This window comes from Melospiza georgiana, chromosome 1, assembly GCF_028018845.1.
Source record: "Melospiza georgiana isolate bMelGeo1 chromosome 1, bMelGeo1.pri, whole genome shotgun sequence".
Lineage (NCBI taxonomy): Eukaryota > Metazoa > Chordata > Aves > Passeriformes > Passerellidae > Melospiza > Melospiza georgiana.
The window spans coordinates 57,707,386-57,728,895 of NC_080430.1; the positions used below are offsets into that span (position 1 = coordinate 57,707,386).

The 21,510-nt window shown below is 39.2% G+C and overlaps 1 protein-coding gene across 1 annotated transcript in view; it reads left to right on the top strand.

Annotated features, from left to right (window-relative positions):
- The window catches only part of PDE1C (phosphodiesterase 1C), a 207,235-nt gene that overhangs the window by 141,498 nt on the left and 44,227 nt on the right, over positions 1-21,510 (top strand). Inside the window, exons 4-8 of the mRNA XM_058021381.1 lie at positions 4,516-4,629; positions 5,464-5,646; positions 7,871-7,937; positions 11,086-11,202; positions 12,972-13,112. Coding sequence (XP_057877364.1) covers positions 4,516-4,629; positions 5,464-5,646; positions 7,871-7,937; positions 11,086-11,202; positions 12,972-13,112 — 622 coding nt within the window. The remainder of the gene's footprint in view (positions 1-4,515; positions 4,630-5,463; positions 5,647-7,870; positions 7,938-11,085; positions 11,203-12,971; positions 13,113-21,510) is intronic.

A 21,510-nucleotide genomic window follows, 5' to 3' on the forward strand; every position in this document is an offset into this window, starting at 1 on the left:
CAGGTACCTATTTTTAAAGATGCAAATTAAAAATTGTTAGATTTCTGTGTGATGTGTTATAATGGATGTTGTTTTTTATAAAAGGCAACAGTGGTTTGAAAATGCTTAATTCTGGAAGGTATAGTTTGTTGTGTTTGGATGTCATTGTCAACAAATTCAGTGACTATATTGTGCTTGAACAGTTTCCTTGAAAAACTAATTCACACTAATAACTCAAATAGAACTAGTCTGCCAACAGGAAGGCATGCTTTGGGAAGTACTGATTAGAAGACTGCTGGTTGTGAAAAAAGAATATAGCAGCCTTTCTTTCTCTCCCACATCTGAAATTTATCCTTGTTCTGTTCTCACATTTATTCAGTGGAATGACTCATCTCACCTCATCTTAGCCTTCTGAAGCCACAATGACCACCTAAGATAATCTCCTGGCTCATTTCTTCCACTAGTGGGAGAAGGCAGTGCACACTTTCCTGAGGAAGTATATGACAGACAGGTGGTTTATCATTGCTATCCACCCCCAGTGACTTCCATTAGCATCTGTATGTCTGATTTCTATAGAAGGTTTGTGCTAGATGAAGCAGTTGACTTGAAGTAAAAAAAAAAAAAAACAATAAAAAAACAAAACATGACCAATCCTTTTAACTGCTTATAATTGCTCATTCAGTTCCCAAAGTTCAGAACCTGAGAATGAGGGGGGTGTTTGCATATTGGAGGAGTTCCTTTGGACTCCTTTGGAGTTCTCAGTAGCAGGACAGGGAGACAATGATAATTCGCAGGACTTGGCGCTGAGGAAGTGCCTAGGCTGTTGTTGTATTGAAAATCATTCAGTAAGCCAAAGTTTGCTAAAGTTTCCAGTGCAGGACTTCCTTTGATAGGCTTGAAGGATTTCGTAAATGGGAAGTGAAAACCTAAACTATTTAATTTCACTTATAGTTGATTAATGTTGTCAAAAGTTTATCTCAACGTTCTTTCATGTTCCACTCAAAGTGAGTTGAAACAAGCTTTTTACCATCCTGCCAAGGCCACTGAACTTATCGTTGTTGTACTTTCATGCTTCTAATAATAATAAAAATAATTGATTATTTAATTTTAAATGTTTGTATTTTATTCAAAGGAAGGAGAATATTTCAGGAAACATGAAGAAGGCAAAGCAATTACTTGGGAAATTGCATATAATTTTTTTGGATTAAAATGTGTAGCAGTACTGTGTGTTTGCTCTTTGCACACGTTTTTATTTCCTCTGAATCTTGTGACTTGCATTTTTTTGTATACAAAAGCAGTGACAGAAGATAGCTATCAAGCCTTATAAAAATTCATTTTGTCACAGGTTACCAGTTACTCTATTTTTAGTTTCAAGAATTGCAACATGATCTAGCTTTCTAGATGTGTCTTTTCCACAGTGAAAACATTACATATGTATGCAGAGCCTTACATTAAGATGCGGAAGAGTGTGGAATGAATAATACCCACTGACTGCTGTAAAAAGAGGTGTTGAACTTCTAGGTTACTTCTTGTGTATGCTGTGTTTCTCCCGCCAATTCTCTCTTGGAAAGGGTTTCAGGGACTTGCTATACTGTTGGGGAAGATGAAACAGGGAAGCCTTACAAATATGATTGTCTGGCAAAAGATTTTGAGAATATAGAAACTATAGGCGAGATTGAAATGAAAGCAACCTTTGAGACACCTTAGTTAGTGAACAATTGGAAGACAATGGTGTGGCTGGCTGAAGGTAATCCTCTTTTGATGAAAAAATACCCTCTGCTTGCAGACAGGTCCAAGGCTCAGAGCAGACCCTACTAGCTTGGCAGAAGGGGTCCAAAGAGTAATTTTTAGGGTTTAAAATGTAACACGGTATGGTAATGTAATGATTCTTGTAGGCTGTATGTAAATGCTGTAAGATTTATATATTGTACTAGATTGGTTAGTGAGAATTAGAATATTCAACACAGAAGAGGATTTATTGTATTATAACGAGAACTTTGCTCTCTTACCCCTTTTACTCTCTTATGCTTTTGCTCTCTTACCCTTTTATGCTCTTACCCTCTCATCCTCTCGACCCCTCTCTTTTCTTGGGCCTGCTCTGAGCAGTGGCTGGCAGCTCCCAGCAGGGCCCTGCATCCAGGCCCTTTGCAATAAACCCAAAGTTCCACGACCTGGCTTCAGAGATCTCTCATCTCCGTCCGTCCTGACCGTCCTATCCCCCAACACTCCTACACTATGTGTACACTGTGTGTACACTGAAGACATCTGTCCACCCAGCTGACTGAAACTACTGCACATGTGCATTACATGCATAACCAGTGTGCGCTGGATACTTTTGGACAGTGTTAAATAGCCTGTGTATTTGCTTTACAGTTCTTTTACACCCCAACAGGCAGACAGATACTGTTGCAGGGCATCTGTCACACTGTCTATGTGCTTAGATAGTCTGCACATGCTCTTTAACTTTGACATGACTCTCAGAATATCCAAGTTATCAAGCTTGTCAATTATAATGAGATGACAGACGCATGCCTATTTCTACATAGGAATTCTTTGATATGGTTCACTGCTTCTCAACTTAGTAAGAATTTCTTACCAGTAATTATGGTGGTTTTCCAGAGGAGAGCGAGGAATGTGCTGAAGTTCAGAAGGAAGAGTTTGTCTTTCAGTTCAGCTGATGCTCATTTTCCAAAGTTTTTTGTGTGTATACTGAAGCCAGCTTTTATGCAGTCAGGTCTATTTCTGATAATTATTTTGTTAATTTTTAAAGTTTGTTGTTGGTTTTACTTTTTTTTTTTTTAAAGCTATTTGATCTGACTCTCAAAGGAATGTTATCACAAATGAGTTGATCTTAGACTTGACTGCTAAGATCATTGAGTCTAACCATTAACCCAGCACTGCCAAGCTCTCACTTAACTGTGTTCCTAAGTGCCACAGGTGAATTTGATTGAATTTCAAAATTATTTCAGCCACCTTGAAGCAGAATTTTTCCGGCAATAAATTTACCTCGATTCTCTTCAGTCCATTTAGGATTATTTAAAAAAAAAACCAAAACAGATACATTAAAGGCAAACTATCACCAGGCTCTTATTTAATACAATTAATTGGGAGTAGCTGCTCAATGAATAGAGTAGTGACTCAATGAATCAGCAATAGTTAAAGATAATGGATGGTAAGACAAAGACAGTGTAATTTTTTCACATGATGGTGTGAGAAACAACAGTACTTCATTTTTTCTAAATGATTGATGCACATAGTACTTTGCATAATCTTCATTGAAGAATGTTGGTTTCAAGAAGCAATCATTACTCACTGTGCTATTATTGAACATGAATTTTGAATGAGTTGCAGCATAAAGCTACCAATTACTTTTATCAATTAGGTAAAAGTCAGGAAGAACCAAAGGTCATGTTCTTTCTGTAAAATTGACTGCTGTGGCTTGTACAGAGTGTTTCTGGTAGCTAGTTAAGTTGTCATAACTGCAGACTCCCCATACATGGAATGAAGAAAAAAGGAGGCATATGCAGCAATGCTTATTGTTCAAATGTGAAAGTAGTGAGTACTGTTTAATATACATGAGATATATGGTGGCTGCTTGATCTAATGAAAATCATAGCATTTCCTAACCTTGTATAGTATTTCTACAATAGTATTTCTAAGTATAGTCTAATAGAGTTTTGCATGTGTATGTCAATCATTAGGACTAAGAGTAATTTTTTTAACAGATACTATTCAAGAAGTTCCTTCTTATGACTGAATTGAAATTGTCCTCTCTTAGCTCCTGTGTTAAATTTAAAGTAATTTCTATTTTTACTTATTTCAGTTTTGAGTAGGGAACAGATGGCTGATCAATGGAAGTGATTGTCCTGCCCTGCTCTGCACTGGTATGGCCTCACCTTGAGTACTATGTGCAGTTTTGAGCACCACAATATAAGATATTATACTATTAGAAAGTATCCGTAGGAAAGACACAGGTATGGTGAAAGATCTGGAGGGGAAGCCTTACAAAGAATGACTGAGCCCACATGATCTGTTCAGACTGGAGAAGAGGAGACTAAGAGGAAACATTGCAGTCTTCAACAATCTCTTGAGGGGAAGTGAAGGGGTGGATACTGATCTCTTCCCTCTCATGACTAGTGACAGCACTCAAGGAGTCTGAGTTCAGAAGCCTTTGGGCACTGCTCTCAGGCATATGTTGTGATTCTTGGGGTGTCCTGTGTTGGGTCAGAGGCTGGACTCATTGATACTGATGGGTCCCTTCCAACTCATCATATTCTATCATTCTGTGTTGGTATGATTCTGATTCTGTGATAACCCATGGAATTATGTATATTTACCTGGCATCATTGTAACTGATCTTTAAAAAGTAATTTTTGTTGACTTCCTGTGTCAACATGAAAAAAAACTTCAAAATCTTGTAGACTTCCAAAAGTTCTCACCTGTCAGGGTGTATGCAAGGTCTCATCCTGGGAACTGACACTCACTTTAAACCTATATTGTTTTATACTAATCAGATTTTTGTTTTCCTTTCTTTAGATTACGGTCTTTGGTAAAGCAATTGGAGAGAGGGGAAGCTTCAGTTGTAGATCTAAAGAAGAATTTGGAATATGCAGCGACTGTTCTTGAGTCAGTATACATTGATGAAACTAGGTGAGCTAACTACAGGCATCAGCACTCATATCTAGCAGCAGTTGTAATTTACACGCCAGTTGTGAAAGTTGGTTGAGCCAAGATTTATTACTTGTAGACAATATGGTTTTAATCATTAGAATATTGTATTCTGCTTAGAAGAGATCTTCAGTCCTTCATTTATAAAGTTCTTTAGTTTCCTGGAAAAGGGAAGGAGATCAAAACCAAACATAACTGTAATACACTTTTTCTTAGAGAAATGCTTTCATAGTTATTGCAGCCTGAGTAGACTCAACTATTTCTTCTGAACAATGTTAAATTTTTCACTTGTATGATGTCTTTGAAATTAAAAAAAAAAAATTACTCACGAACAGAGGTAGACTGGCAAAACATTGCAGAGGAGTTTCCCCCTCTTGGTTTCATGCCATTTACCCAGTGATTAATGCACTTCTAGAGTCAACACAGATGACCAGAATGGGAGAGGAGAGGACTGTATGTTACTAACTCAGATGCTAGAAATTCCCAGAAATGACCATAAATTACCTTTGAAAGGCAGAAAGCTCAGAAATATGATGAGCTGAAGATGTAAAGATATTAGAGGATCACGTAGTTTTGCTTCAGAAGGCTGATACACCTTGTTCCTCAGCCGAGTAGCGAGTTCCACAATCTGAAATGTAAGTATATAAGAGAATAAACAGACAGTTGAAGAGTTGTACTAGTGTGTTTTGTTAGGGCTGATGAATCAAAGACTTTTAACAGCTGCTTTAATTAGAATATAGATGAGTTTCTTTTTAAATAATGTTGTAGTGCTCTCTAAAGAACTCTGTTTACCCTTCTGTTTCCTCATGCTTCTAGGCGTTTACTGGACACAGAAGATGAACTCAGTGATCTCCGGTCTGACTCTGTGCCCTCAGAGGTCCGTGACTGGTTGGCTTCCACCTTCACACGGCAAATGGGGATGATGCTTAAAAGGACTGAGGAAAAACCGCGGTTCAGGAGTATCGTCCATGCAGTGCAAGCTGGGATATTTGTGGAAAGGTGAAGTGTTATGTAATTACTTTATTCTACTATCTACCCAAGTACTGCAGTTTCACCTATAGTTGTCATGGCACCATGACAGGAGGTGGAGAGGAGTACCTTAGGCCAGAAGACCTCAGAGGACTTGCAGAAGACTGCTGAATGAAGGACACTTTAGTGTGCTTCTGTTAATGTTTCTACATAGATCTGGGAAACACCTAAAACCATGTGATTTAGTAAACGACTGCAAACTGAAACAGTACCTAGTCCTCTGTTCTACTATAGTACGGATGTAATAGCACACGGCATAATTTTGATGGACAATATACACTTCTGCATAGTCCTAGATCAGGAGTGACAGCATTTAAAATTTGGACAGATCAAACTCTCCCTTGCTTCCATTAACTTCTGTGGTCTAGTATTTCTTATGAAGAAGTTCTAAGATACAGAAAAAAGTCCTTTACCATATTATTACTGGAGCTAACCATAGATAAAACTGATGTGAAAATTCTGGACCTTAGAGAGGATTTCAAAAAAGCCTCTGAGTTCTCTAAGCCTTCCCTCTTGTGATGTACATCACAACCTGTTGCTAAAACTGATTTTACTTTTTTAACCCTTTAAAACATTTATTCATTTCAATTTGGACTCCTAATCTTACCTTTTCTTGTCAAGTAACCACTCTTCACTGACCTTTGTTTAAGCCAGGAGGAGGGCTGGCATGTGTGAAACTGTCAGCATTCTTTGGACACCCTGAAAGATAGCAGCTCTTATATCTCTGGTGTAATTTTGTAACAGCAAAATTCAAGTCAGGAGTGGAAGAGCAGAACACCTTTCACTGTTGATCACAATCACAGTGACAGCCCAACAGCCCTCTGTGCAGGAGGTTATGCATATCAGACAGTGGACCACAATCCACACAGACTCACAGAAGCCTCCTTTGTCATGACTATAGCCAATATTTTTGTCTGTGCACTAAAGTTACCGTACATGTGTTAAGAGCAGCAGCAAACTGTAATAAGACTAAACCTCTAATTTCTCCTTGGGACAGATTTCTCCAAGGTTTGACAGGCTACTTGTGAATTAACCCTCATTCTGTGGGGCATTTGCTCAACAAGGAATTAAATGCAGAAAGCTGGCTCAGTGGGCTCTTTTCCAGTTGACCTGGATCACTGTGATCCAAAGAAGGAAGTGTTCAGATATAATATGGCACTGGAAGAGGGTTGTGACTCTCCTGAGCTAAGGGAAAGGGGCTCTACCTCAATTGTCTCTTAAGAGAATGCTATGGAGCTTCAGACTAGAGAAAGGAAGGGATAAGAGATTGGGAATGGGCGAATATAAGTCTCCAAAGGTGAATGACTTTTTTCAGGTCTGAGTGCAGAATATGACAAAGAAAAATGGCAGTGAAGGAAGACTTTGCACAGGATCATTCAGAGATGAGAATTTTCCATCATCTCCTTTTAGTCCTACAGTGCTTTAGGGCAAAAAAAAGGTGACCTGTGGAAAGACCTAGCTATGACAGAGTTTCTACATTTCCCAAATCCTGTTAAGCACAGTGTGTCCTGAAAACAATTTGAAATACTTGTACCTACTTTATAATCTGTTTAAAATATACTTTATAATCAAGTTTAAAATCTGGTACATTGCATACTTTGTTTAATATGGTTACAGATGTTGATTATTGCCTTGTTCTTTTTCTCTCACTCCCTGAAACACAGACACATGGCAAACACTGAAAAGGTTTTATACTAATCTTGAAAACATGCAGACAAAAATAACAGCTGAATCACACTGAAGTTGATTCATTTCATACAAATGATTTCTGAAGTACACTCAGAATTGGCTTGCATGTGGGCCAGCAAGGACTAAGGGAATGGAAAGGTCAGTACAGTTAGTGCAATGGAAAATGGGGAGCACTTTGTTAATTTGAGTGTAGCCTTTCCATCTGATGAAGACTTGGTTCTGGCAAATTCTTTGTAATGTTCAGCTCAGTAACCAAGCTGTGAGATACTGGGGAGTGTATAATCTCAAATTAAGCTATACAATAAGAATGGTATTGAGAATATTGGGCAAGTTAGGAACAAAATAGAAGGAAAAAAGGTCCATATTCCAGTTAGGGTTTTCTATGCTAAACAAGGTCTCCTGTAAACAAGGTCTCTTTGTCAGTTGTTTTATGAGTTTTGTTGATTGTTTGTTTTGTTTAATTTAATTATATTTATGTGTTGCTTTATCTATTTAATCTTGGTAGAATGTACAGGCGTACTTCAAATATGGTCGGCTTGAGCTACCCACCAGCTGTAATTGCAGTGCTAAAGGTAATCCCAATAAAAAGGTGTTGAAGGGGGGTCTGTACAAAGCATAAAAATAATACTGTGATATTTGACAGGATACGGGGGGATCTTAATACTTGGTCTTTCTTTCTTTCTGACATTCAGTTAGTTCACATACATTAATCATTTAACAGGCCTAAGGGATTATCCTTTCAATAAAAGAAAGAATGAATTTTAAGACTGCGGTCATTTTCAGGTTGTGAAGGTTGCAATTCTATTCTAGATTACAGTGATTAAAATGAAGATTTAGGAATCACTCATATTTCACAAGGAAGAAAGAAAATGCAAATGGAGAGAGATGGAGAAGGGAAAGGATCTGTTGATGTGAGAGAAGGGAATTTCTTGCATTGTTCAGCTTCAGGTCTTCAAAGTGGCAATCGCTTTATAAAAATGGACCCTTCTTTGAGTTTTGAGGTTTCAGAGTGAAAACAGTTAGTCAGAAGTAGTCTGAAAAATAAACAGTGCTTCAATCCATGGGACAGATCCTTGACTTAGGCAGGAATTATCAAAACTACAAACAAGTTGACAACTATCTGCCAGTTCTGCAGATTACATGTTGCATGTGGTTCAACCATGTCATGCAATGGTGAAAAAAGGTGATATAGTGGAGCAATACCGAGGGGTATTAAGTATAAAACTCATTAAGACATCTTGCAGCATTTCTCCACACTGGAAAGATTTGCAATTAAGCTATCCTTTTAATTTGAATAATAGAACTCATCAAAAGATGTGGTGGAATTGCAAGAATGATCAAACATGCCCTTCCTATACAGAATCAAAGTGTTCACCCGGACCTTTTTCCGACTGCATGTTGACTAGTGCTAGCTTCACTTGCTTCACTCCTGAAAGGGGATATAAATTCTTTGTTCTTCTGCAACTACAGTCTATAGCATCTTATGAGAGAAGATATCTATAATGGTACCTCTTCTCCTAAATTTCTCTGCAGTAACAAGACAGTTGAAGAATCATCACCTACTCTCAACCGACTTAAGCCTTATAGAATCCCTCCATTTTTTCTATGTTTTCAAATGATTAGATTGTAAAAAGAAGTGATCATGTTAGAATAAGTTAAAACAAACCAATAACAGCAAAGGCATTGACTAATTTTCCCCAGAGTGAAATAGCATCTACCTGGTCATTGTGCACTCTAGAATATATATATTTTTTCCAAAACTGTTTTGAGAACATGTCTTTGCTTGGATGTTTTTGGAGTTGGTAATGGATTTGGTTAAAATAGGAGTTACTTTGAAGAAACCAAAACAGTCTCCCTAGCAAAGCAGTCACAGCACCAAGCCTGATGGAGTTCAAGAAGCATTTGGATGATGCTCTCAGTCACAAGGTGTGACTCTTGGGGATGTTCTGTGAAGGACTAGGAGGTGTACTTGATGATCCTTGTGGGTCCTTTCCAACTCAGCATATTCTATGATTCTGTGAAGTCTTCTGTCTTAAAAACCATATTTCGTCTGAAATTTCTCAGTCCCATTTCCTCCATTGAAAGTGGTGTATTTTGTTGCTTGCTTCAGTCCAGTAAGGTCAATTAAAAAAGCCTTACAGTGACCTGACTGCTCAGTGTGCTCTGTAAAATGACCTGATGATTTAAGCATGCAAAAGGATCTAGGAGTGTACCACACACACACCTTCAGCAGTTCTGAAATGCCCTAATCAACATTCCCCTCAGTCATGCTAATAAGGACAAGGACTGAGATGAAATGAAGTCAAAACAAGCTTATTTTTTAGCTACAAATTCTCATTTTTGCTGCTGAGGTCAAGAGGACACCTGCACTTAATAACTCAAAGCTGCGGAATCACAGCTTTGCGACAGAGGTTGGTTTTAAAAAGAATGGAATACTGCAATTTCTACAAAAAAATGAAGGCTGTAGCAGCACAAGTTCTAGATGTGTAATCTTTCCCATTTTTTCAGTTGATGAGAATTTAGGCTTTTTTTTAATTTAGTGCACAGCATCCCTCTCTCTTTATATATATTTTATACTAATTTTTCTACTGCAGTAATCTGTTGCCTTTCTGTGTGACATGGGTGTGAAGATAAAAGACTGGTTGCCATAAAAGGACAATCAGCCTTGTCTTTCATTTGAATAGTGGTTATACAACCCATTCATAGAGACATGTTTACAGAGTACACTGTGGTGATCTGCTGTTCATCAGTCTAGTGCTAGAGATGGAATTTCACCGTCTAACATTAATTACTGCTGAAGGAGTTACATGGTTTAGAATTGAATTTTTCAGCCTTTTTGATGACCATGCCATGACAGGAATATTTTCTAGGCTAGCAAATATACAGGTAATGAACACAGAACCTGTAGTCACTTACAATGTCTGCAGTATAGACTTCTGCTTAGCTGTGGCTACAAAAATGTTGTGCCTTCCAGTAAGGTTGAGCAGAATAACATCTATCCCTGAATTTGCTTGTTGACTTATATATCAAGTCCTCAAAGATTAAGAAGAGACAGAAAGCTAGGAAACTGAGCATTTAGAAAGTAGAGTTTCTCTTCATCTCTTGATAGATAATGAATGCTGTCACCTCCCACAGCCTTCCCTAACATTTGAGATTCACACTCAAACTTCTGCAAGAAGATTAGACCTTAAAGTTTAGATGTAATGGCTGAGAAGTGAACTTGCCCTCCTTGATATCTTGACTGACCAGCCTGAAACACTAGTAGGTAATTTACAGCTGACTGTAACTTTCCCAACTGGAATTAGATATTTATTCTTCTGTTATAAAGGTTAGAATTTTATATAATTGTTAGCACTTAGTGTATCACATCAGCCCAAATAGGACCATCTCAATGTCTCAGGTACTAAAACAAATAAGGATTTTTACCTTTTAGGATTCATCTTTTGGTGATTAAATTCCAGTGTAGAGAATTGCTGTGTTTAGAATAAACAAACAGCATATGTGTTCTTAATGGAAGCTTCTTAAACATAAATCACACTGCACTAATACGTATACTGATACATATTCATTGGTTAAATGGATTATGAAGAATATATTGAAAAATAAATTATACCTCTACATCACCACTGGAATTCTCAAATTGTGGGAGAAAGTGAAGAAATGGAATGATATTGTAAAAACCATAACCATATTAACTGCATTTTCTACCTCCTCTTGCAGAATGTAGACAAATGGTCCTTTGATGTATTTGCACTAAATGATGCCAGTGGGGATCATGCACTGAAATTCATTTTCTATGAACTTCTCACACGCTATGATCTGATCAATCGTTTCAAGGTCAGTAGTTAGAAGATGGGTATTTTTTTCAACTTCCCTCTCATCTTGCTTTTTTCAATTAAAAATGCAATTTTAGTGATCTTTGAAGAATTTGTGAACATTGCACTTTCCCTAATAAGCAAAAACAGATGTGATTTAAATAGTACTGTCAATGGCAATGACATGCCATGAACTAGGTGGGGTTCTAAATGAAATCCATCGGAAATACTGCATTTGATCCTCTGAGAATGATGGTGTCATTTTCCTGAGCTTAATAGGCACAAAAGAGAACAGGAGAGTATGAAAGAAAATTCAAATTCATTCCAATTAGATTGGCCAGCAGGTTAAAGCAGGTGATTCTACTCCAAGCTCTACTCTCATAAGACCCTATTTGGAGTACTGCATCCAGATCATCCAGGTCTGGAGTTCTCAGCACAGGAAAGATATGAACTGTTGGAGCCATTGTAGAGGAGGGCCACAGAAATTATCAGAGGGCTGGAGCACTTTCCTGTGAGGAGCGGCCAACAGAGTCAATGTTTTTAAGCCTGGAGAAGAGAAGGTTCTGTGGATTGCTTATTGCAGCCTTCTGGTACTTGTAGGGGACGTATAAGAAAAATGGAAGAAAACTTTATAGCAGGGCCTGTTGCAATAGGACAAGGGCTAATGATTGTAAACTACAAGTGGATAGATTTAAACTAGATATAAGGGAACATGTCCCTGTTCATTGCAGAGCAGGTTGACTAGGTGACTTTTCAAAGTCCCTTCCAGCCCAAACTATTCTATAATTTTGTAATTGTTACAGAGGTTTCCTCCAACTTTGAAGAGGAAATATTGCCATCCAGTTCTTGACCGCTGTCCCCATGCAGATACTCTGTCATCCCTTCCACTGTTGACATTTTCATTTTCGAGGGGTTCCCAACTCACTTTGACTGGAAGGAGTTTACAGATGCCTAGATTTTTCAGGAACTGCCTATGCCTGATGAAACATCAAGATGCCTGCTTAGAACTGCATCCTTTGCTTAAATGTACCTAAGAGGAGAAGAGCAGTGATCTTTTATATGGAAACCTTAGCGTTTAATATATTTGCTGTCTGAGCAGAGGAAACTGGAGAACCCATGTTGTCAGTAACACGTTACCACCTGCACAGTCTCCTTTCTAGAAATCCCCTTAATTGCATTTTGTCAGGTAATTGCAGTTACTCTTGAAGGCAGAAAAACATGGCAATCCCATTTGATGGGCAGGCTAGATTTTGCTGTGAAAACCCAGAGGTCTGATAAATTATAGTCCTCTTAGACTATCTAGGATTTGCTATATCGTGTGTTTCATTAGAAAATTTTAAATGTGAATAGTAAAGCAGAGATATATTCCAGTTGATTGTGAAGGAAACAGGCAGTTGCTTGCAATCTATTTGGAAATATTTCTCCATGGCAATCAATCCAGCTGTTGCTGTTACTTTTCATACTCTGTTCTCCAGACAACATTTCATAGTAGATATATTTTGTGTATTTATTTGTGAGAAGGAGTCACATGTAATGTAATTATGGATGGAAAAACCAATTTGAAGTAGTAACCTGAATTCACTCTCTCTCTCTTGAATGACTATTTAAAATGTTCTAGTGCTTTGTTTGTGAAGTACATATGGCTCTTGGAGAACCTATTATCAAAATACTCCTGTCTGAATGCTAGCCATTAAAGCTGGGAGTTTTTGTGGGGTTTTGTTTGTTCGTTTGGTGATGCTTTTTTGTTGTTTTTATTTTCCCCTTCCTTTGTTTCTGTGCTGCTTTACTTAGATTCCCATATCTGCCTTGGTGTCTTTTGTGGAAGCTCTGGAGGCTGGCTACAGTAAACACAAAAATCCTTATCACAACCTAATGCATGCTGCAGATGTCTCACAGACAGTCCATTACCTCCTTTTCAAGACAGGCACTGTGGTAAGTAAAAGACTTGGCATCCTGAATATATAGTGAGTTTACAAAAGTTTCTGATTATTAATTGAGATAATGCACAGTGGAAGCTGTCTATACTGTAGACACACTTAATTCTATATGGCTGGACTAATAAAGGTAAAGACTTTGGATTATTTAGGAACAGAGGATAAATGAAGTTGTTGATTACTCTTTTAACAGTTATGTTAGGATGAATGACAGGATGAATGAGAAACCCAAGCTTGGTTTTTCATTCTGCCACAGATCCTCTGTGTGAATTTGCCAATGCACATTTACTGGAATTCATTTCACCTAATATGAAGAATTGTATAGTCTAAGCTTTCTTCTTAACTTAAGTTAGGGACACAGTACATCCAAGTGATAATTCATTCCACTTATCTGAGCATAACAAGTGCTGGGATCTGGAAATGCTGGAAATGCTGACCTCAATCTACTTCTCTACAGCAAAAATATCTGGCTTGGCTTGCACAGAAACCTACAGACAGCTGAAGTCTGACAACAATGACAGGAATGAACAAGGGCATAAAAAAAACCTTAGTTCCCACAGTGGCTCTCAAGACAAACAAGAAAAATACATTTGAGGATGGACTAGAGAAATTGAAGGAAGATGGATTCCAGAGTGAAGTGATTCCATTACAGTTTGGATTTAGCTGGAGGCTCAGAAAGTTGCTGGCCCACACGGTTGGGGGGAGAATAAATAGCAGGGAAAGTTCAAAGGATACTTATGTATTCATTCTATTCTTTCTCCTGGCTACTGCTGCAGCCAGAAAAAAGAATGAAATTACCTTTAGTCTGATTATGTGGAGCAGATCTTTTCCCCACATTATTAGCCTCACTTTTTTCCATGCACCTAATTTGCCCTTGCTCTTGCACTGGCAGAAGTGTAGAGGCCAAAGTGACAGTGAAAGGGAGGTTAATCTGTTAAATGCTTACCAGTTACCTCCTGTTATACCAGGGCCCTTAAGTGCTTGTTCTGTTTGTGGCTGGTACTTGAATACATGTAATTCTGTTCTATTGCACTTCATTTCTCTGAGGTCCTTTCACTAAGCAGTGTGCAGTTCCAGGATCATGGAGTCTTTGTATTGCAGAGCAGACACATGAACCCAGGTCAGCAGATGTTGAGGCTCTTACTGCAGCTCAGGCCTTCTTGAACACTCCCCAGTTGTTACAAACTCTGTGTCTGGAACTGTTGAAAAAAAGGGTAAGGAAAAACCAAGTGCCTCAGTCTAACCAAATTCTAACACTTGCTCATGCAATGAGCACCTTTGATCAACTATAAAAATCACTATAAAAATTGTCTGTCAGCAATGATTGTGGTGATATTTGTTTGCTGATGATACATTTTTCTGTGCAGCTCAATAACAAACCCAAAAAACTGCCACCAGTGTCTACTTGGTGATGGAGTATAAGAGAGAGAGGTATAAGCTAACAAGGCATAGTGCAGCACTTGGTATGTCTTTTAGGCTAGTTTCAACCACTGTAGAGTTGCTCACACTTGGGAACTGTTTTGTGCATATGATCTGTATTTCTGCAGTTCTTTGATTGCCGCAAAGATGTTGCTTTCAATTCTGAAGCCAGAACTGGATGTTCTTCCTTGAGGAGTCACACAGCCTCCTGTTAAGTTTCCTGTGTTGAATGTAGATTACACTCGTGAATTGCAGTCACACAGTAATTAGAGCAGTAAATGCTGCTATTTATCAAATGCAGATTTGGAAGGACTTAGGTGCTATCTGTCTCAAGAGGTGATTCAGACAGGCTGATCCTGATGGAAGTTGTGTCACTTGCTTCTGATTGTGCCTGAAGTAGAAAGCACTTAGGTCAGAATTGCAGCTAATACAGTTACCTACTCAAAACCGCCTGTGAGATACTAAATTGATCACTGTTGCTTTTAGGACATTAGTTACGGAAAATGCACTGCAAGCTGTAGTCAGTAGGAACAGGTGCAATGTCGAGTAATGTGAATTGTATTCTAGTGGTATTCCTCTAGAATTGTATTCTAGAGGAAATGGATTTGCTTTTTCACCCCAAAACAATGGAAGAAGGGCAGTTTTCATGCTCCAAAAGACTACTGGATTACAAATATAGCTGATCTCCATCCTATGCATGTTCAGAACTACCTTTTTTTCCATCTTGCTGCTTCTTGATCTGTTAGTCATTTAGCAACAACTCAGATGTGAGTGAACAACTAGTATTTCGTTCTAGCCTGTGATGCACCAGTGCTGAATGGGGTTTCCTATGCTGCCTCTGAGTGCAATAAAGCAAGGAAAGTATTAAAAAAAAGACAAACAGAAGGACATGAAAATACATGAGTAAGCGATGGAGAAATGTGGACTTTTTTCCTCTGAGAGAGAGAATGCAGCAGACTAAAAAGAAATAAAAACCAAACTTAAAAGAACCCCCCCAAAACCAAACTGAACCAACCTCTGTTTCAGAGGAAAAGATGATCTGAAATCATAGAACAAACCAGATTGGAAAAGACCTTTGAGATCATTGAGTCCAACCCATGACCTAGCACTGCCTTATCAACGAGACCATGGCGCTAGGTGCTACTTACAGTCTTTTCTTAACCACCTTCAGGGATGGTGACTCCGACACCTCCTTTGGCAGCCCATTGTAATCCCCAATCACTCTTTCTGTGGAGAACTTTTTCCTAATGTCCAGCCTACACCTCCACTGGTGCAGCTTAAACTGCTCTTGTCCTGGAGCTAGTTGCCTCAGAGAAGACATCAACTGCCACCTGCCTGCTGCCTTTGAGAGAGTTGTAGAGAGTGATAAGGTCTAGAGAGACCATTGTAATCCCCAATCGTTCCTTCTGTGAAGAACTTCCTAATGCTCAAGCTGAACTTCCCCAGGTGCATCTTAAGACTTTGTTCTCTTGTCCTGTCACTTGTTGCCTCGGAGAAGGACTGACCCCCACCTGCCTACTACGTCCTTTGAGGGATGTGTAGAGTCAAAACGTCTCCCCTGAGCCTCCTTTCCTCCAGGCTAAACAGTCCCAGCTCCCTCAACTGCCTCTCACAGGACTTGTGCTCCTGACCCTTCACCAGCCTTGTTACATTTCTCTGGACATGCTCCAGCATCTCAACATCCTTCCTAAATTGACAGGCCCAGAACTGGACACAGTACTCAAGGTGTGGCCTCAGCAGTCCTCGGTACAGAGAAAGAATTCCTTCCCACATCCTGCTGGACACACTATTCCTGGTACAGGGCAGGATGCCACCGGCCTTCTTGGCCATGTGGGCACACTGCTGGCTCATGTTCAGGCTGCTGCCAATCAGTACCCCCAAGGTCCCTTTCTGCCTGGCTACTGTCCAGTCACACTGTTCCCAGCCTGTAGTTCTACAAGGGGTGGTTGTGACCACAGTGCAGGATCTGACATTTGGGCTTGTTAAACTTTATATTGTTGGATTCATCCCATCAATCCAGCCCGTGCACGTTGATCTGCAGAGCTCTCCTACTCTCCAGCAGATTGATATTCACAACCAATTTGGTGTCATCTGCAAATTTGCTAATGGTATACTCGATCCCCTCATCCAGATCATCAATAAGGATCTTAAACAGGACTGGGTCCAGCACAGATCCCTGGGGGACACCGCTGGTGATGGGCCACCAACTGGGTACAGCACCATTCATCACCACTCTCTGGCCGGCCATTCAGCCCAGTTCTTAACTCAGCAAAGAGTGCACCTGTCCAAGCCGTGGGCTGTCAGCTTTTCCAGGATTATTCTGTGGGAGACGGTGTCACAGACTTTGCTGAAGTCCAGGTAGACAACATCCACAGCCTTTCCCACATCCACCAGGTGGGTCACCTGGTGATAAAAGGATCAGGTTGGTTAGTCATGGCTGGCCCCTCCTAAATCCGTGCTGGCTGGGTCTGAATCCCAGGCCATCCTGTAAGTGCCATGTGGTCACACTCAAGATGAACTGGTGCATAATGTTGCTGGGCACTGAGGTCAGGCTGACAGGCCTGCAGTTCCCTGGATCCTCCTTTTGGCCCTTCTTATGGATGGGCATCACACTGGCCAGCTTCCACTCATCTGGGACCTCCCTGGTTAGCCAGGACTGATGATAACTGATGGAGTGCAGCTTGGTGAGCTCTTCTGCCAGCTCCCTCATCACTTAGGATGGATCCCACCTGGTCACATGGACTTCTGAACATGGAGGTGGCTCATCAGGTCACTAACAGCTTCCTTGTGGATTTCAGGGGATCTATTCTTCTCTGTGTCCCTGTCTACTAGCTCAGGAGGCTGGTTGTCCTGAGGATGACCTGTCTTATTGATGAAGACTAATGTGAAGAAGGTTTTAAGTACCTCAGCTTTCCTCACCTTCGGTAACTGTATTCCCCACCATGTCCAATAAAGAACAGAAGTTTTCCTTGCCCCCCTCCTTTTGCCTTTGATGTATTTATAAAAACATTTTTATTACCCTTTACAAAAGTGAATCTGTGCAATATGCATAAATATGTGCAGCGGTAAGAGAATGTACACATCCCAGACTTCCATCTAGAAAATAGGAACTGGAGTGTGTGTGTTACAGACATCTTTTCATAAAAATCCTTTCTTTAGGACTTTTCCCCTTTCTGAGAAGCTGTGGCCTCAGCAACAAAATGTAAACAATAGTTAGCTGCTGCTGTGGAATGCAACAGGTGTACCTGTGATTGGTCTTCTGTGAGTGTTTGGATTTGCTGACCACTCACAGGAGAGTTGTTCTTGCTTTCTGCCTGGACACAGAACTTTGTTAATTCATTCCTATTCTATTCTTAGCATATCAAGCTTCTGAACTTTGCTCTCTATTCCTATTAGCATAGTCTTAATGTATTATATATCATAAATTAATAAATCCAACCTTCTGATCATGGAGTCAAGATTCTCATCTCTCTCTTCACCCATGAAAGACCCTTGCAAGCCCTGTAATGTGTGCTTGCAGGCTAGTGTGTATATTCTTGCACTGCAGCCAGTGCCTGAACTGAGCCCATTACTGCAATTAGCTACATAAACAGTAGTCCATGCAAACCAGTATGATAGAGTTGTGGTCCAGAGGAGTGTCTTCTGCTTTCCAGGAATCATTCCCACACCCACATAATATCTGTAATTTGGTTTAGGATCAAATATAGCACAATAGGAAACCACTCCACAAACTCACAGCACTGTGATATTTCAGCTTTGCTTCTCTTGTTTAAATGCTTTTTTAAACTTAGATTTTAGGGTTTTTTCTTTCTTCTTTGTTTTCGCCTCACCTTCCCTAAACTATACAACCAATCTCAAAGTGCATAGAGTAACGTAGTTTGAAAATGAGAAGTTATCAGTCCTAATGTCCTGCTGACAGCAGGGCTGACCTCTTACATGCATAATGTGCTCACACACAATAAAGAAACATAAGATAAATTTTCCTCTTTCCAGGATTTGCTCACATAACTATCTTATCATTACTGTAGCATGTATCGTTCTTTAGTTCATCACTTCTACAATATTTATGTAAGTAACTTGGACATGTTGGAATACAAGATTTTGGTTTCAGAAGTATGTTAGGGCCATTGGTTTAATTCTTCACCAATGGGATAAAGATCACGTTTAAAAAGTTTTATACAAAAATAGGAAAAAAACCCCTCATTTTTCTTGCTAATCTTTCTAGTTAATTGTAATGTGGAAAATTGCTTTTTTCATATTTAAATAGTCCATATAGTTAAAATTTGTGCTAGTCTTAAAAGTAAGAAACATGTTTCTGTTTTGTCTTCACATGGTTCATTTGCCTTTGTCATGCTCCCTGTTATTTATGAACTCTCTGAAGAGTTTTGTTTCATCTCTCATTTTTTAAAAAAATTATTTTCAATTAAATCTTCTTTCCCTCCCCTTTCACAAAATTTCATCAGCTTTCCTGTTATTTTTTTCCCTCAGGATGATGCTTTGAAGTTAATTTGTTATACTTTACTGTATGAACTACAAAGATTTTGGCTCTCTCATAGACAAAATGTTGAAAGAGAATTTGGAATTAATCTGATGTTTATCTGTCCTGCTTTAGGGCAAATTTGGGAGAAAACCTCCAAAGGAGTTTCTTCTAGCAAAGAAGAAGTGGCCCCTTTCCCAGCCAGTCTGGGAAAAGATTCCCTTGGAGAAAAGTGGAAAAAAATGTTTCTTTAACAGGCAAAGCATTCACCAGCACAAAAAATGAACAATATTAAACAACAAAACTCTTACCACTCCGAAGAGATAATAAACTCAGAAAGTCCCCTTCATGGGTTGTAGCTCAGCTTACTCAGTCTCTTGTCAGTCTCTCCTGTGCTGGAAATGCCATGGCACAAGTCTGGCCCAGGGGCCACAGGTGTGAGCTGCCGGTGCTCTTCTGGGCGTTCAGTCCAGAGCAGATTTATACAGTCCCAAGAAAAGAAAAAAAACAAACAAAACAAAAAAACCCAAAAAACAAAAAACAAACCACAGTCCAGGGAACTTCTCTGCCTCAGCCAGCTAAAAACTAACTGAAAACAAAGGAGAGCTCTGTCCCGCTGTCTGTCTGTCCACAGACAACACAGTCCAGGAGCAGGAATGTGGAGGAGTGACTGCATTGTTTGAAAACAAACTGTGCGCTTCTTCTCTCCCTCCTCCCCTTTGCTCTCAGAACCAGTCTTAAAGGTGCAAACTCATTTCTGGGCGAGACAGACAAATGGGGATACAATTCAGCATCATAAAATCACCCCATGCTATTATCTCATAGCGGATTGGCATACAAGCATGATTTGCAGGGACAGCTTCCAAGAGCTGACACACTTTTTTGCTTATTTCATTCCTTCCTTTATTAAACTCTGTTGTTCAGCTCTGATTATTACTTTCTTTGGTATTGTTCTCTGATTAATCTTTATTACTGATTGGAAATATCACAATTTCTTTTTTAACCTACACAATGGTGGGAAAATTGTAAAGCTTAAGATTTCTTTCTCTGATACTGACAAGAATTACAGGAGACTATTTCCTGCAGCAGACTTGAAAAACTATGAAAGCGCAGGACTTCTGTCACATATTTTAGTACTAAAGGGAAGTGAGATAATCTTCTCCACTAGCCTGTTTTGATAATAAGCATATCATCATAAGCTTTGAAAATACCTGCTTTTGAATAGAATTAATAAACTCTTGGGAAGGAAACTAGTTAATTACATACATTATAGCAATTTCTTGGAAATGCATTCTTTTTTTGTGAGATTTGGATACACTACTCTTTCTTCTTCTTTCTTCCTTCTTCTTTCTATATTCATCGATCCTTTTGTTTACATGCAAATGAGCTACCCTAGGAGCTAATGCTTCACATTTATTGTATATTTTTGAAAGTCAATTATGCTTCCTTGCCCTTTGTTTTCATTCTGCAAGCAAATACTTGGTATTTCATGCTTTTTATCCTTCACCATTTCTGACCTACTACCATCACAGAAATTTTGATAAGGTTTTATTCTGGATTGGTTTTATTGGCCCTTTAGAAATCAAAACCTTTTACATTTCCTTGCTCTTTTCATCTTTTGTGATACAGTCCTGCTGGTCTTGATGGCTTTGTTCTTTAAAAATTAGCTTTCTGTTTCCATGATGAAATCTACTACAAAGCAGTGAATTGTAAAGCCAGCACTTTGATGGAGATGGCATCCTTTCTCTTCAGGATCTTTGCTGTCTTGTTTGCTTTGTCTTGCAAGGTTGTGGCAGGAGAAAAGGGACTAAGAGTTTCCAGCTACTTCCCTTGTGTTACTCACAAGCCTATTTTGACTTTGTTCTACTTACACTGCTTTATTTAATACCAAAAATTACAATCTGTAATTCCAGTTTTATTCTGGGTGATCTTCCTGGAATGCTGTTATGATACCTAATACTGCTAATAAAAGATACCGATAATAATAAGATTTACTACACCATATTTGAAAACCTTCCTTACCCAAAATTGTTTAACAAGAGATGCTTTGGTAAGGTATGCAAGTCAGCACTTTCCATGTATGTGCCTTAAGAGACAAGGTCGGAAACCTCAAACCTATTAGTGATGCTGTAAGACTTGGGTCATGAGATCTTGTTAGTGTGGGAATCATCAGATGCTGTCCAGGTGGTCTGCAGTGAATGTGTTGGACTAGCTGAATGTGTCTCGAATGAGTTCTGCAACCATAATACAGACTTGCTCTGGCTGTTTCTGAGCATGTGTGCCCTGATTTTTTTCTATCATTTGCAGTCTCTCCTTTTGGGAAATGGCAGACCCTTGTGGGCAATGAAAGTCCAGATCTAGACATATAGCCTGGAAATCTTAGTTCCATTCGCAGTAGCTGGGAATTGTTGCTTGAAAGTTGAACTAATGTTCTTAATCATTTGGCAATCATTCCTTGTTCACATGTCACACCTGGAAACAAAATTGAACAGACTTCTCC